The sequence below is a fragment of the Trachurus trachurus genome (genome assembly GCF_905171665.1).
Source record: "Trachurus trachurus genome assembly, chromosome: 21".
Taxonomy (NCBI): domain Eukaryota; kingdom Metazoa; phylum Chordata; class Actinopteri; order Carangiformes; family Carangidae; genus Trachurus; species Trachurus trachurus.
Window position 1 is genome coordinate 25,711,167 of NC_139899.1, and position 14,958 is coordinate 25,726,124.

The 14,958-nt window shown below is 43.3% G+C and overlaps 1 protein-coding gene and 1 long non-coding RNA gene across 2 annotated transcripts in view; one reads left to right on the plus strand and one right to left on the minus strand.

Annotated features, from left to right (window-relative positions):
• Nucleotides 1-13,446, minus strand: part of tbx15 (T-box transcription factor 15) — a gene marked incomplete at its 3' end in the record, with an annotated part of 42,774 nt that extends 29,328 nt beyond the window's left edge. Inside the window, exons 1-2 of the mRNA XM_083997157.1 lie at nt 12,953-13,446; nt 5,846-6,056 (exon numbers count right to left, since the gene is read on the minus strand). Of these exons, the coding sequence (XP_083853283.1) occupies nt 5,846-6,056; nt 12,953-13,139 (398 nt within the window). The 5' untranslated portion in view covers nt 13,140-13,446. The remainder of the gene's footprint in view (nt 1-5,845; nt 6,057-12,952) is intronic.
• LOC311004550 lies at nt 3,220-4,179 on the plus strand. The gene is made up of 3 exons (XR_014596312.1): nt 3,220-3,367; nt 3,493-3,581; nt 4,088-4,179. It is a non-coding gene; the product is annotated as an uncharacterized lncRNA (long non-coding RNA).
• Nucleotides 13,447-14,958: the final 1,512 nt, after the last annotated feature.

Below are 14,958 nucleotides of genomic sequence, written 5' to 3' on the forward strand. Positions count from 1 at the left end.
CAGGTAATCAAACTACATTTTCTTCATTATTAATTAATATGGTCGTCCAGCAGCTGTTACTTCACTTAATTCAGCAAATTTAACCGAGAAACTTTTTTTTTTTTTTTTTATCCAATAAATAATTTCATAAAATAAAACTGGTTATGAAATAAAGAATCGTCTCTAGTCTGCAGCAAACCGCGTTTATTCGCTTTGTTGAACGTGAACTTGTTGAACTGGGTTAAATTAGGTTTAAAGATGAAGAAGTTAATCCAGATCTATAACCGAGGCTGATGTGAAGAGAGGAGGAGGAGCTGCAGCCCGGGCTGAGGCAGCAGGACACACCGCTGCTGCTGCTGCTGCTGCTGCTCTGGGGGGGTGAAGGGTAAAACTAAGGTTCTTCCTGCAGGATCCAACAGGTCAAACTCCTGCTCTCGCGCCGGTTTGGACTCTTGGCCCGAGCGCGCGCGAGAGAAGCCGGAACACGTTAGAGGAGATTAATCAGAACCAGCTCCTGGTTTCTCTCCGACACCAGGAGAAGGAACCTGCAGCCGCCTCGTCCGGGCCTGCATGAGCGCGGCGAGGCGGCCTGCATGTGCAACACATTAACACCCTCCACACACAGCTCAGAGGTGCGTGTGTGTGTATGTGTGTGTGTGTATATGTGTGTGCTCTGCTCTAACTGAATTGTGTTGCTTCTAAAATGGCGCTCTGGTGTTTGCGGGTCGCAGCGTCTGCACATTTGGGTGAGGGATCCCTCCTCTGTTGCTCACCCTGAGGTTTCTCCTCTTTTTGCCTGTTAAAAGGGTTTTCCATGGAGTTTTTCCTCAGTCGATGTGAGGGTCTAAGGGCAGAGGATGTTGTTATGATGCCATGTAAAGCCCTTTGAGACAAACTGTGTGTAAAAACGGGCTACACAAATAAAATTGCCTTGCTTTGCCTTGCCTTAACTTCCGCATATTTGCAAAAAATAAAATAAAATAAAATGCGCATTTGTGCCTTTGAGTTGTCGTCACCTTGTAAAATTATAATTAAAATATAAATGTAATAAAACTAAAGGAAAACACTTCTCTATTCACCAAATAATTAATAAAAAGAAAATCGCAAATCTCCTGTTTACGCACATTTGGCGCACAGTCCGTCTGCGCCACACTCAAAAAACTGACCCAGGGCATGTGTTTGATTAACAAACTAGAAATATGTTCACATTAAATGAATGAATCATGTTTATGTTCATTAAATGATTTGTTCTTGTTGGTTTAACATGAATCAAGAAAAAATCAGATGAATTAGATTCATTCATTTCAATCCAATGAGACTGAGGTCCTTCAGATCAATGACTCTGATAGGGACAGCTACTGCGCATGCGCCACACCCACCGGAAGCAGAGACATTTCAAAAGAAGAAAAAAAAGTCGGAGTGGAAAGTTTGATGGACGTTTGCCACCTGTGATATTGGTAAGTAATTTAGATGTATTGTATTAAATTAAACAGCGTGAGTGATGGATTGTACACATTAGACATTTGTGAGACATATTTTAGTCAGTCGTTTTTCTCAGTTAATGCTAACTTAACTTAACTTTGCTATGGCTAACAAAAACGAGTGGAGAATATGGGGGGGGGGGGGGGGGGGGGGGCATCATTGTTTATGGTTTCTGAGTCCGTTTAGCATGTTAGCTTGTCCGTGCGTGTGTGTGCGTGTGTGCGTGTGTGTGTGTGTGGGTGTTCGCCTCGGTTGTGTGCTTTGGTTAAACAGCGTGTGACGTGCCAGGATGTAGTCATAGCCACACACAGTGACAGCGCCGCTCTACCGGCGTTTGTGATGGCTCGTCATTTTTCAGCTAAGAGCAGGCTAAATAACTGATCGACGACCGTGAGTTGGAGCTGCAGGTCTGGGAAGGTAGCAAACGGTCTAAATCTGTTTAAAACTATGATGCTATGAAAGCTGTGGTGCAGTAACTGAGGCTATGTGTCATCTCTATGAAGACATGTCATGTCCTTGCCCAGCTAACAGAAATTGTTTCATTAAGGTTAAGTAATAGTCTTCATATTTCAATGTATGTAATTACAAATATTGTAATACTTGCCCTATTCACTACAGAAACATTATGTTGTATTAACCTTCTTAAAACAATTTCTCTTTTTTACCAGAAATAGCCTACATCCCAAAATAAAGGAGTGTCCTCATGCCCTGAGATTTTTGCACCTCAAAAATACATGGTAAGTTGTTAATATTTTTGTCTGTGTCTGTGTGCATTCATTTATCATTTGCTAATGTTTTTCTATTTTCTTTCTTTTCTTTCAGTGACGTGTATGTGGCAGTGCAAGCCTTGTGTCGCCAGAGTAGTAGGTAATTACTTAAACATTATAAACAACATCATCATTATGATCATCATTCTCTCTCCTCCTCCCTTGTCTCTGTCTTCCTTCCTTTTTTCTGTCCTCTCCCTTTTCTCTGTCCCCCTCCCTCGTCTCTGTCCTCCTACCTGTTCTCTGTCCTCAGACGGACAGCTGATACTATTGTGATAGTATTGTGAATCGATTTTTTTCCTTCCACCCATAGAGAGCCTAAGCAGAAGCAGGAAGTAACGGTCACCATGGGACCTCAACTCTGAAAAACTCGCCATTCAAATGAACGGGACTGAAAACTTTATTTCGTGGTCCGTTTGAATTGTGCCATGAGAAAAAAATATGACCTCTACCTGTTTAAAACATCACGTTTCATCCCGAGAAATCAGCAGTTTGTTGTAAAGCTATTGTAAAATAAAATTCAGAAGAATCTGTAACCAGAAAGACTACAGGTCGCGTAGGTGACGTCACACACCAAATGCCGCCCTTTCCCGTGTCAGTTGGTGACGTATTTTTTGTGGGACACAGATCTGTAGTCCGTAGAGCAGTCTTTACACAAAATACATTCTTCTGTTGCCGTTTTATGATAAACGGCTTATTTCTCTTCATGAAACGTGATGTTTTAAACAGGTAGAGGACATATTTTTTTCTCATGGCGCAATTCAATCGGATCACGAAATAAAATGTTCAGTCTCATTCATTTGAATGGCGAGTTTTTCAGAGTTGAGGTCCCATGGCGCCGTTACTTCCTGCTTCCGCTTAGGCTCTCTATAATATCATGATTGCACAGCTACAGTAGTAATTCACTGTTCATCCTTCCTGTGTTGTATATTGTTGTGATGTTCAAATAGGATGAGTGAGTGTATTGTTGATGTTTTTCAGATCGACAAAGAGTTCATACTGTACGCATATCAACTGTACCTCTGCTATCAACATTCTTTGCTGAGCTCGACCAACACTCTCCACACATGATGGAGCTCTTTCGAGGGAAAGGTGGAGCGGCACGGGAAAAGATTAGACATATGGTGGCCATTTCCAAGGTTTGTATTTAATTGTTCAAAAGTTGTGCAAAAGTTCAGAGAGTCTGTTAATACTGTGGAGTTCCTTTTTGGAACTGCTGCCTAAAATGCAGAATATTGTTAAAATGGTTTCCCTTTTTCTTCAGGATGACACTACATACAAGACGAGCATGCATCCTCAAGTCCTTGCGTCTACCTGAACACAGACCATGAGAAACTCGTGAAATAATATATGGTGAGTTACATGCATGGGGTGTGACAAAGTAGCCAGTCAGAGAAAGCACATATTTACTTGTTGGATGTGTTAAATTTGAAGCAAAGGGTGGTAAATATTGCATATTAAAACGTGATACCCTACAACTAACCCTGTATAAATAAAGTACATTTTGCTTTGCCCTTGTTTTTCATCATCTGCTATTTCTCAAATTTCTGCAAGGTTGAAAACTAGAGATATAATTGGCTGAATGTATGTTTTAAATGTCCTAAAACAATATTATTAACCATTTTAATATATTTAGTACAAATCCTGGCCAGAATTGATGATTGTTGTGTAACATTATCATTTACATCCCTCAAACAGATGCTAAGTACTGTTACTTTGAAAGCATAAATTAGAGCTCAATTCTTAGTTTTATTCATAAAATTTACTTTTATGCAGTGTTCTTGCTGTGGTTGAAGCCTATTTCCACACTTTGTCTAGACTCATATCAAATGTATGTATTGTCATATTTTAATCCATAGAGCGCAAACACAGAGGCCAAGACTTCAATGGAGCAATCTGTGATGGGAGTGTACGACATACAGAAGGAGGATGCAGAGCCTGGAGATGATCCAGAGGACATCGTCGTCCTGATTGAAGGTGTGGGGGTCCTCAGTGTTTTGGGGGACACTGCGATTGCCTGTGCTCTGTTATTTGGACTGTCTGAACCTGAGCTTACCCACCCACCCTCACATGCACTTTGGATGGGTGGAGGTTGTCATCCAAGGCACACAGCTCCTGAAAAACAAGCTTTTGAATAAGCTTGATGAAGACTGATTCAAGGATGGCATTTGCCCACATCTCTGCCAATGCAGATTTTTGTTTTTGAAAGTTCAAGATTAGAAGAAAAATGTTTCAACAGACAATTTAGTTTGCACAGTGGACTGAGATTAAGATTGTTGTCTCCTATGTTGAAAAGTCTCGTGTGTGTGTGTGTGGAGATGACACAGAACAGTGTTTTTGTGTATTCTACAAGCATTTGTGACGAAGGTTGAAAAAATGTTGCAAGTCTTCGAGAAAATGTGCTTTTCATTGAGTGCTGGAAGGATTTAAGACACTGTTTTAGTCAGCAGTTAAAGCAGAAGTAAGTGGTCCGGTCGTTTTCGCTAATGCTGCGTTCCAGCCAGGCTTTTGAAATCGTAAATTACAGCTTCAAGTCACATCTTACGACTTTGTAGCGTTCCAGGCAACCCACTCGTGTTTTTCCGACCTGTTTTACCTGTTAAAGTCACTATAACGGCCACTCGTAACTTCCGACTGGTGAACTCGTACCAGATCGAACTGGTACCACTTCACGGTCGGAAAAATACGAGTTTCCTTGAACGCACCATAACAGTCCTCGTCCCTACGTCGCCACATTCACGGCGTCCCTTGGTTGCACACACAGCCCTGCATGCCGTTCTCTCTCCTCATTGGATAAAAACTGTAGGATACGATAAATGTTTTCTCCTCGGCTCAGAGCAGAGCAGAGGGACTGAGAGACCCGTGTTTCAGACCAAACACTCTATGTAAGTGATTGCTGTCGGAAGATATAACTATTTAAGACTTATATTAACACAAATATATCACTTACTTCTGCTTTAAGTTGTACTGTGGCATATTGTGGAGATGCATCAAAGACAATAAGACAATGGTAAAGTGTCTATGTTGCACCTATGTTAAATAAAAATTGTAAACGTTTATGCTTGTTGTTTTATGTATGTTAGCTAAACATAATGCTTACACCAGCAGTGAAAACAACACAAGACAAGATATTAGTATACCAGACAAAACCTATATTAGTTAATCCAACATGATTTATATTAGTTTAACAGACAAAAACTATTTTAGTTCATCCAACATGATTTATATTAGTTTAACAGACAAAACCTATATTAGTTCATCCAACATGATTTATATTAGTTTAACAGACAAAACCTATATTAGTTCATCCAACACGATTAAATTGTGTTGTACTAACGTAATTTAATTAAATCAGACCAACACAATCAAGATAGATTGACTTAACATGATTTGTTTAGATGGGATATATGTGGCATGATTAAATTACGTTCATCCAATGAATTCTTTTTTTGAGTGCATTAGTCCACCACAGAGTTGCACGTAAACTTTTTGGGCTACTTCCAACAGAAGTGTATGTGTGTGTGTGTGTGTGTGTGTGTGTGTGTGTGTGTGTGTGTGTGTGTGTGTGTGTGTGTGTGTGTGTGTGTGTGTGTGTGTGTGTGTCCGGCCCACCCCACCTGCCCGCCTTGGTGATGATCATCTCGGTGCCGATGTCGTGGAAGCGCTTCCACAGGTCCGCGCACTGCAGCTCCACCTGGATCTCCTCCATGGAGGCCGGGGGCGAGGGGTCGCAGCCCGGGCCGGGGGCCAGCTCGGCGGGCGAGCCGAAGGAGCACGAGGTCCGCTCGGCCAGACCCTCTCCGTCCGAGCCGGGACTCGCCTCCGAGTCTGAGAGAGAAGGAGAAGGAGAATGAGGGAAGAAGATGAGGAGGCGGCTCTGAAACAGTGGAATTAATAAGCTCTTTACGCAGGAAAGTTGGCGCAGCGGTTTCTCTCTCCCTCTCTCTCCCTTTCTCTCTCTCCATCTCTGTGTGTGTGCGCTCTCTCTCTCTCTCCAAATCACCTGCCGCCTGCAGCACGCGGAGCGGCGGCCCAGTTGGCTGCTGCTGCTGCTGCTGCTGCTGCTGCCGCGAGGCCCGGCTCGTCGTCGTCATGGAGCTTCTGGGTTTATGTCAAGAGCAGAATAAATGCTGCGTGAAGCCTTTTGAAACGCGATGTAGAAAATATTAATTTCAAATTGGGGGCCACACAATGAATGAAGGGTCCCAGAGGGAGGGAGGGAGCACGCGGTTTCCCTTCAAGTTTGTCCTTTTTACAGACTGACCGCTCAGACTCATCAACTAATACAAAAAAAAAAAAAAAAACCTCCGGGCTGAAACCGCTCCAGACCTACAGGAGAGGTTTCCATCCTCAGACCCAGACACCGAGCCCGGGCCTCAGCCTCCCTCACTTCATTTAAACCAACAGAAACCAACTCACAGGGCTCACAACACCTGAGCAGCACCAACTTCCTGTCTGTATGGTTACTCCTCTGAATGCTCATCAGCTTGCAGCATCAGTTTTTCTCTTTATTCATTTGTTTTTGCATCTTTTTCCTCCACCTCCACATCTGCAGCAGGAAGAAACCTCACCACATTAAAAACCATCTCTCCTAAATCCAAGCAGTTTCCTGTCATGTCATGTCATGTCATGGATCCGAGTCTGAATGTGTTTGATATAATGTGTCTGATTATATGACTTGTACAGCACTTCAATGGTCAACAATGGTTGTTTTTTAAACGTGCTATATAAATAAAATTGAACTGAACTGAACTGAATCTAATAACATCACCTTCAAACCAGCAGGAGCTCCTCCCACTTGAAGAGAAACACAGAAACCTCTCTGACTTCACTCTCATGCAGCTTTAAATGTTACTCAACACTGGTGGTGCGATGTTATTTCACAATAAAATTAAAACCCTTTTTGGGGGGTTCAATATTAAAATCTATCATAGTTTCTCCAGCTGGGAAGTTAAAAAAAAAAAAAAAAAAGAGAGAGAAAAGAGAAAACGCTGGACACCTCAGAGACTCTCATAACATCAACACATGCAGCTCTTATTTCACTTTTCTCAGAAATAGTTTAGAGCTGAATATCCTACACCCCCACCTCCCCCACCTCCTCCTCCTACACCTCCTCCTCCTCCTCCCCCTAAAAGAAGGGGATCTAATAATGTATTATTTATTGAGGGCTCTGACACAAGGAGGTTGACTTGGCAGACTAAGGGCACACAAATATGGTTATGCAAATGCGGAGCTGCTGGGAGACTGGACAGAGTCCCAGGCGAAAAAACCACCGCAGCTCCGGGGCCGAGCCAAACGCCGAGGCTGGAAAGGAGAGAGGAGAGGAGAGGAGAGAGAGGAGGGATGGAGATAGGAGGAGCAGAGGGAGGAGGAGGAGGAGGAAGGGGAAGAGGAGAGGAGGAGGCGGGGATGTAATGACCACAGTGAGGCAGAGACACTTTCCATCATCTGCTTCTTCTTGGGAGATCCTTAATGTCACAGCAGCCAGTGAAGGCATCACGTCACACACCATCACTGCTGCTGCTCCCTCTGACTCTAACTCCTCTACACACACACACACACACTCACACACACAGACACAGCTGTCTATTCACTTTCCATGCAAATACTTTAGCTCTAATAGAATAAGAGGAAGAGGACGGAGACGGATCGACGGCTCCAGCAGCTCTGATCCTCCTCAGAAACAACAACAACAACAACAACTCGTCTGCAGAGCAACAGAAAAACATTTCATCTGAGTTTTCTAACGGCGTCTGATTGTTCTGGAGAACTTTATTATCCAATCACTGACAGGAAGTTTAAAACAGAGCAAATTCAGTTTAATGAGGATTAACATCGCTGCCCTGTGTGTGTTACACCTGTATTCTGGTGGCGTTGGTGTTTTTATTTCTGCAGTGACAGGCCGACACGTCTCTGATGATCTCAGCATCAGTTTGTTTTAGCAGAAACTAAGTTTTGGTGATAAACCGGTAAATATAACAGAGAGTTGAAAACACATTTGATCTGCAAATGATATTTACTCCAATTTAAAGCCAGAACATTAAACAGGGGACTGCTTTTATTGTTTTGCTGGTGCATTTTTTTTGTTAAGTTCTGAATATCTACATATACCTGACGTTTTCAAATCAAATGACTGATGATTGATGCACGACAACTATAAATCTAGTCACCTGGTTTAATCTTGAGGCGGATCAGTGTATTTTCTGTCATTTAAAGATCAGTAATTGTGATTTTTTTTTCATCATTAGTGCAGATTTACTGTTTTAATGACGTGAACACTTTTCTACTGAGACAAGAAGAAGATTTGACTCCACGGTAAAAACTATGATATACAGTATGTGATATCAACACTAAACGCTGCTTGAGCATTTTTCCACTGTTACTGTATCTGCTGCAGGCAGCTGTGAGTGGATGTTGGTGTGTGTGTGTGTGTGTATGTGTGTGTGAGATGAGGCGTTCAGAGGAATCAGGTTCATTCCAGCTTCGTTAAATGAGATAATGTGCCAGAGGAGGGAAACAGCGGCCAAACAGGAGCCTGATGACTCGGCGCGGTCGTCCTGTCATCAGGCTGAAGGACCCGTCCTCCACCACTCAACACACACACACACAGATACACACACACACACACACACACACACACACACACACGGGTCTGTGTTCATGCAGTCAGACCTCAGGCCTGAAGCCAAAGTTCAAACACTGATGATAAAACAGTCAAAGAGCTGAAACACTCGGTGAACTCTCTGCAGGTCGGTTCAGTTTGTTCCTACGTCAAAGATCCAGTTTGTTTTTTTTTACACTGAATGAATAAAACCTGACATTTACTGATCATCAACAATCTGCCCAGTCAGCACAACGCTGATATCTGCTGTGGTTAGCGTCTCTCTCTCACACACACACACACACACACACACACACACACACACACACACACACACACACACACACATGGGGCCTGTATCTTGTGGTTGAGGGCTCCCAATCAGACCATGGCAGGCCTCATTAAAACGAGGCTGACATCCATAGCAGGCCACTAATTGGTCTGAATTTAATCAAGTCAGTGCTGAGCATCAAATGGTCGTCTGTGCCTCGGCCCACGTGCAACACACACACACTTATACACACACACACACACACACACACACACACACACACACACACACACTTATACACACACCAGCCTCAGTCAGCGGCTCCATGTTGACTTAAAATCCATCTAACACATTCATGAAAACATGAGTTTACAGAAGGAGGAAGAGTTTTAACGATGTTTGCTGCTGTCGGACGTTTATGATTCATATTTATGATAATTTCAAATGTGACGATTTAACTGGATTTAATTTTTCATTTATAAATTATTTTTCTTGTATTTATTTATTTTTTAAATATCAGAGGCCTGTTATGAGGAGCTGGTTTTAATGATGCTGAAGCTGAGATTTTAAACTGGGGGCTGCAGACAGATGTTGCTGCACATCTGCATGGAAATTACTGTCACTTTAATGATTAATCAGTTCATTGTTTTAGGATTGAAGAGAGTTTCATTTTTCCTTTAGCCTCTTGAACTTGGCTGTGTTTCCATCTTTAAAAACTAAACAAAAAAAACATTTTCCAGAGATTTGAATAGTTTATGAAACTTGAATAGATTTATTTATATCTGTAATGTTTCCAAAAGAATAAAAAGGGACCATCTTTGGATTTAATTTAATTCCTGAATTAAAATATTCAATAACAACTCAGATGCACATGTTTTTTTTATGTGGAGTTTTTCCCTCTTGTAGACTCTTCGTGAGGTTTTGGAGGTCAACACGCTGGACTGTGGAGTTTTAGTTTATATAACTGATATGTTGAAGGAGGTTGTGGCAGATTTCAGAGGAGGACAGTAGCAACCGTGAAATCCGTGAACAACCCGGTGCACACGGTGTGAGCACCTGTTTCCTCACTGATGGAGCCGTTAAAGCTTCAATCACATACACACATATACACACACAGATCTGGTGGCTCTTTAAAGAAACACTGAGAGGATGTTAATCAATTATTTTATATAAATATTAACAGATTTTTTTTTTTAATTCGCATATTCCATTGAAAATCTGGTGTTTGGAGAGTTTTGGTTCTGTGCGTAATCCGTGCGTAAAAGCGCAAAGTGCCGCCTGCGAAGCGCGAAATCTGGGTCAAGGCCTTTGATAAATGTGGGATTTATACTGGATGTAGTCGGAGCTGTTAAGTGTTGTCTTAAATATTAGGGAGATGTAGTTGCAGCAGTTTTGTGAGGTCTAACACCACTTTTTTTCTGAGCTGTCGAGGAGCCCGTTAAATGCGAGCCTGTGTGTCAGAGCCTGTGTGCGTGTCTCAGTCCTGCCCTTGTCTTTGAGGCTAATAAACGTGTTATACGACCAGCCGGCTTCCAGCCTCGCCTGGAGTTGAGTAAAAATAAAATCACTCCGTTAAGGATTCCTCTAAACCACATAATCTGACCACAGAGACTCGCTGTTCTCGGTCACCGCCGCCCGACGCGCCAGAGCGGCCGGAGGCTTCAGGACCCGAGCAGGACCCGCTGAACCCGCCAGGAACCCGCCTGCTAATGAGCGGGACCAGGGGTTGGTGGGGTGGAGTGAGTGGGGTGGAGCGGGGGGTCGGAGGCCGGGAACTGGGGTATTTATTCAGTCACAAAGCGCTGGAGTTAGCCGGAACAAGAACCATTGAGGAGACAGAGACCGAGACAGAGAAACGCTTCTTGTCCTCGTAACTAACACAGACGAAGAGAAACCACGTCATGGCCCTTTAATGACGTGTGAGGCTCATTTCTGTTAATTATCTTTCACCTTTTAAAACACACACACAAACAAGCTGTTTAGTAATCAACGTCTAGTTTCACCTCCCTCCTCTAACCACAGCGCAGACATGTAGCTGCTCCACCATCAGCAGCAGCAGCATCAACAACCTTCCCGTGAGAATCCACAGGACCAACTCTGCTCTGATCCTCCCTCTCTGATTTACTTCTCTCCTCACACTGGTATTTTTTTTTTATTATTTAATTGTATTTCATGTTTTTAAAACTTTAACTCCTTGGTCACTGGCAGCAGCTCCGAGGCCTCCCCCTTCGTGCGTAAAGACGCAGCGCCGCGGAGGTCAGCGCGCGGCGGCCCCGGCCTGTTTGAGCAGGAGGCGGAGGAGGAGGGAGAGCAGAGCTTCACCTCCGCCTGGAGATTTAATGAACTGATGGTGAACATGTAAGATGACGTCATGTGTGTGATGTTAAAGCTGCATTTAAATGATCAATAATCAATAATTTATGCAGGCCAGGCCTCTTTGGGTCCACGAGCCTCGAGAGAATAAATTTGCTTTCACTAAATCTAAAAAAAAAAAAATCCTGCGAGACGCGATAAAGTCAAACTCTGACGATCAGACTGTCTGAAGTTTGTTTCACTGAATTTTCAAAATAAAGTTTTGTTTAAAAAAAAAAATCAGTCTCAAAGTCAAAGAAGCGTCGAGGTTCAAATCTCCTGAAGTTTCTCTAGTGAGCTGCAGCAGGTTTGTCTCTGATCTGATCTGAAGCAGCGAGAAGATTTCAACACAACTGTGATAAATCAATTAATTCACTTAGTAGAGGAACAAATACAAAATCATTAAATTAATGTGGAACTTGATGAAAATTGAGCCATTAAATAAATAAAAATACCAAAACATTTGAATTAATTTCTCGTATCAGACCGTAGCTCTGGCTAATTTTATGATCTGTTTTATCATGTTTATTATAAAGAAAAAAACATTTTTTTTAATCTGACAAAATATCACAGTTTTCATTCATCTGAATTTCCATAATTAGTTTTTTTTCTTAATTTAGCTGCATTTCAATTTAAAAGTCCTCCTTCCGTTTCTGTTGTTAATTCTACTTTATTATAATAATATTAATCTAACACACATATTCCGTATAATTCCGCTGCTGCACTTCATAATTAACCACATTTTTCCGGCTGGTTGTTTGTTGAATTCTTGTGTAAACGCATCAGACATTTCTCATGAATGATGGAGTCAGTTCCTCTCACGGTTTGTTTTCTGCGTTTGGCGCAAAAAAAAAAAAAAAAACACAAAACAGACGCGTTTTGACGCACAGCAGCTTCCCGCCTGCAGAGTTTTAGTATTATAGTATTATAGTAGTCATTTCTAACGCCACTGATTCAACCTGTCCGTGTCTCCTCTCTGGATGAGGCTCGTGAGGCCTCAGCACGGGCCTGAGAGCAGCCTGAGAGCAGCCTGCTGCAGCCACGACCTCACCTCATCTCATCTGATCTGAGAGCAGCCAACAGCAGCAGCACAACTTTCTACACACTTCTTTTGTTTTCACTCATTCAAGCATTTTTTTTTTACGTGTTTCCTGACGTCACCCACTGTGACCCACCAGCCCGGAGTCAAGACCTGGCCCCTGGACCCGCCGTGACCCGCAGCCAGGACTCATCCAACCAGCTGTAACTGTAGCTCTGGTTGTAGTTGTAGCTCTGTCTGGATGAGTCCTGGTGCTGCAGCTCCAACTGACTCTCCTCCGCTCTCACGTGGAGCGCGTGGAGCCTCGGGCTGGGTCACTGACAGTGGAGCCATGTTTTGACTCGCGGGGACTCGGTGGTTATATATTTATTTATATGTGTGTATATTTGTTCTGCTTAGCGCTGCAGCAGTGATCAGCTCTAACGCAGCTCTAACGCAGCTCCGTGGTGTCGGTCACTGACCCGGGTCCATGTCCAGACAGTGCGCGGGCTCCTCTCCGTCCGTCGCGAGGCTCTCCATGGACAACTCCAGCTCCTTCTCCTCCCAGCCCCGCAGCTTCCTCTTCTTGTTGGAGCCGATCAGGGCTTCCACGGAAAAAGCGTGGGCTCTCGAGCTCAGCGCTGCGGCAGATCGCCTCCTCTCGCTCATTTCTCTCAAATCCACCCGAAGGGGGGAGGGAGGCACGCGGCGAAAAACCCACTCACTCCGTCCGTCCGTCCGACGCGGCGAAGCAAAACAATAAAAAAAAAATGCACACGTCAGTGTTTACAGCGGGGCGCAAACTCACCAAGTGTCCAAAGTTAATCCACACTGAGACTAGAAACGCCGCAGCGCGCGCAGTGACTGTGTCATCCTGATCGCTTTGATGCGGTCTGCCGCCTCGCGCGTCTCTCGCTGCTTCCACTCCGCGTCTTTCTTTTTCTCGTTCTGTCCCCCCAACTTCTCTCTGATTGATACTCACTTCTGGAGGAGTTTTTTTTTCTTTTTTCCAGGCGCAGAGGGCGGCCCTCTCGCGCCCTGTCAAAGCCGCGCAGCCAATCAGGAGTGAGAACAGACACCGAGACAAAGTGTTCCGACCAATGGCGGCGCGTCGTGGAAGAGGAGCCGCGATCCGGACTGAGGCAGCAGCTGATGGAGCCTCCATCAAGCTGCAAAACACACACACAGAGACACACTAACACACACACACACACTCAATTATGAAGTTTTCTCTCAGTGCACCGACACCAACACAACAGTCCAATTATTAAATCATTACACTGTGTCTGATTGAGTTTAATGATGCGTTCACTGACCTCTGCAGCAGCTCCGTTATCTCCGCATCCTCCCGCTGCTCCGGCAGGTCTGAGGCCGCGGCCCAGAGCTCACCTCCCGGCCCGGATACCAGGGAGTCGCCGCCGGCTGAGGAGCGTCTTCAGGACGCAGCTTCATGGTGCAGAGAGCCGAGCCGAGCCGGGCTGAGGAGCCGCTGAGGGACAATTAAAGTTACCTTACAGGTTCATGGCTTCATTATTTATATTATGACTTCTTATTCTAACTATATTTTATAATTTACTCAATCATTGTAGCTGCTGTCCTTTCATGTTTGATGCTGCTGTTCCACATGAATGTAGCTATACCTTGTTGGTAACTTCTGTACATACAATATTTGCTAATAAAGTTAAAAAAAAACAACAAAAAAAAAACATTACAGCTTCATGGTGCAGAGAGCTGAACCGAGCCGAGCCGAGCCGGGCTAAGGAGCCGCGGACTGCGTCACCACTGAGGACAATTAAAGTTACGTTACAGGTTCACTGCTTCATTATTTATATTATGACTTCTTATTCAAACTATATTTTATCATTTACTCAGTCATTGTACTGTCCTTTCATGTTTGATGTGCTGTTCCACATGAATGTAGCTATACTACCTTGTTGGTTCTGTACATATTTGCTAATAAAGTAAAAGAAAAAAGAAAAAAGCCGCGGCCTACACCGGTACAGGTGACTGATCTCAGAGCAGCAGCGGCCCGGACTCGAACACAGAAGCAGGAGATTAGTGAGTGAGACGCGTGTTTGTAAAATAAAGGCTGTAGAATAAAATGAACAACCTGAAACATTTAAAGGTCACACCCGGAGCGGAGGGAGTTATTTTCTATTTAAGTTTTCCAGTTATACGCCTACAACATGTTTATTCTAACAGTCTGTTAATTATCTGAATAATTATTAGTTTTTGGTTTTATTTAATCAAATCGCTGCTGCCTAATTGTCGACTGAAAAAAGGCGCTTAATTATTTATAGAATAAAGTGTAACTCATTTAATTTGATAATAACAATTTAATCTATTCACACAACCAGAAAATTAATTCGTGGCTTTAATATTGTGCAGAAAAACAAACTGAATATTTAGATTTTTGTCCAAAGCAAATAAGATTTTATTAATAACGTTGTAAATAAATATATCAGATTAAAGCTGCTCTCTGCTCTTT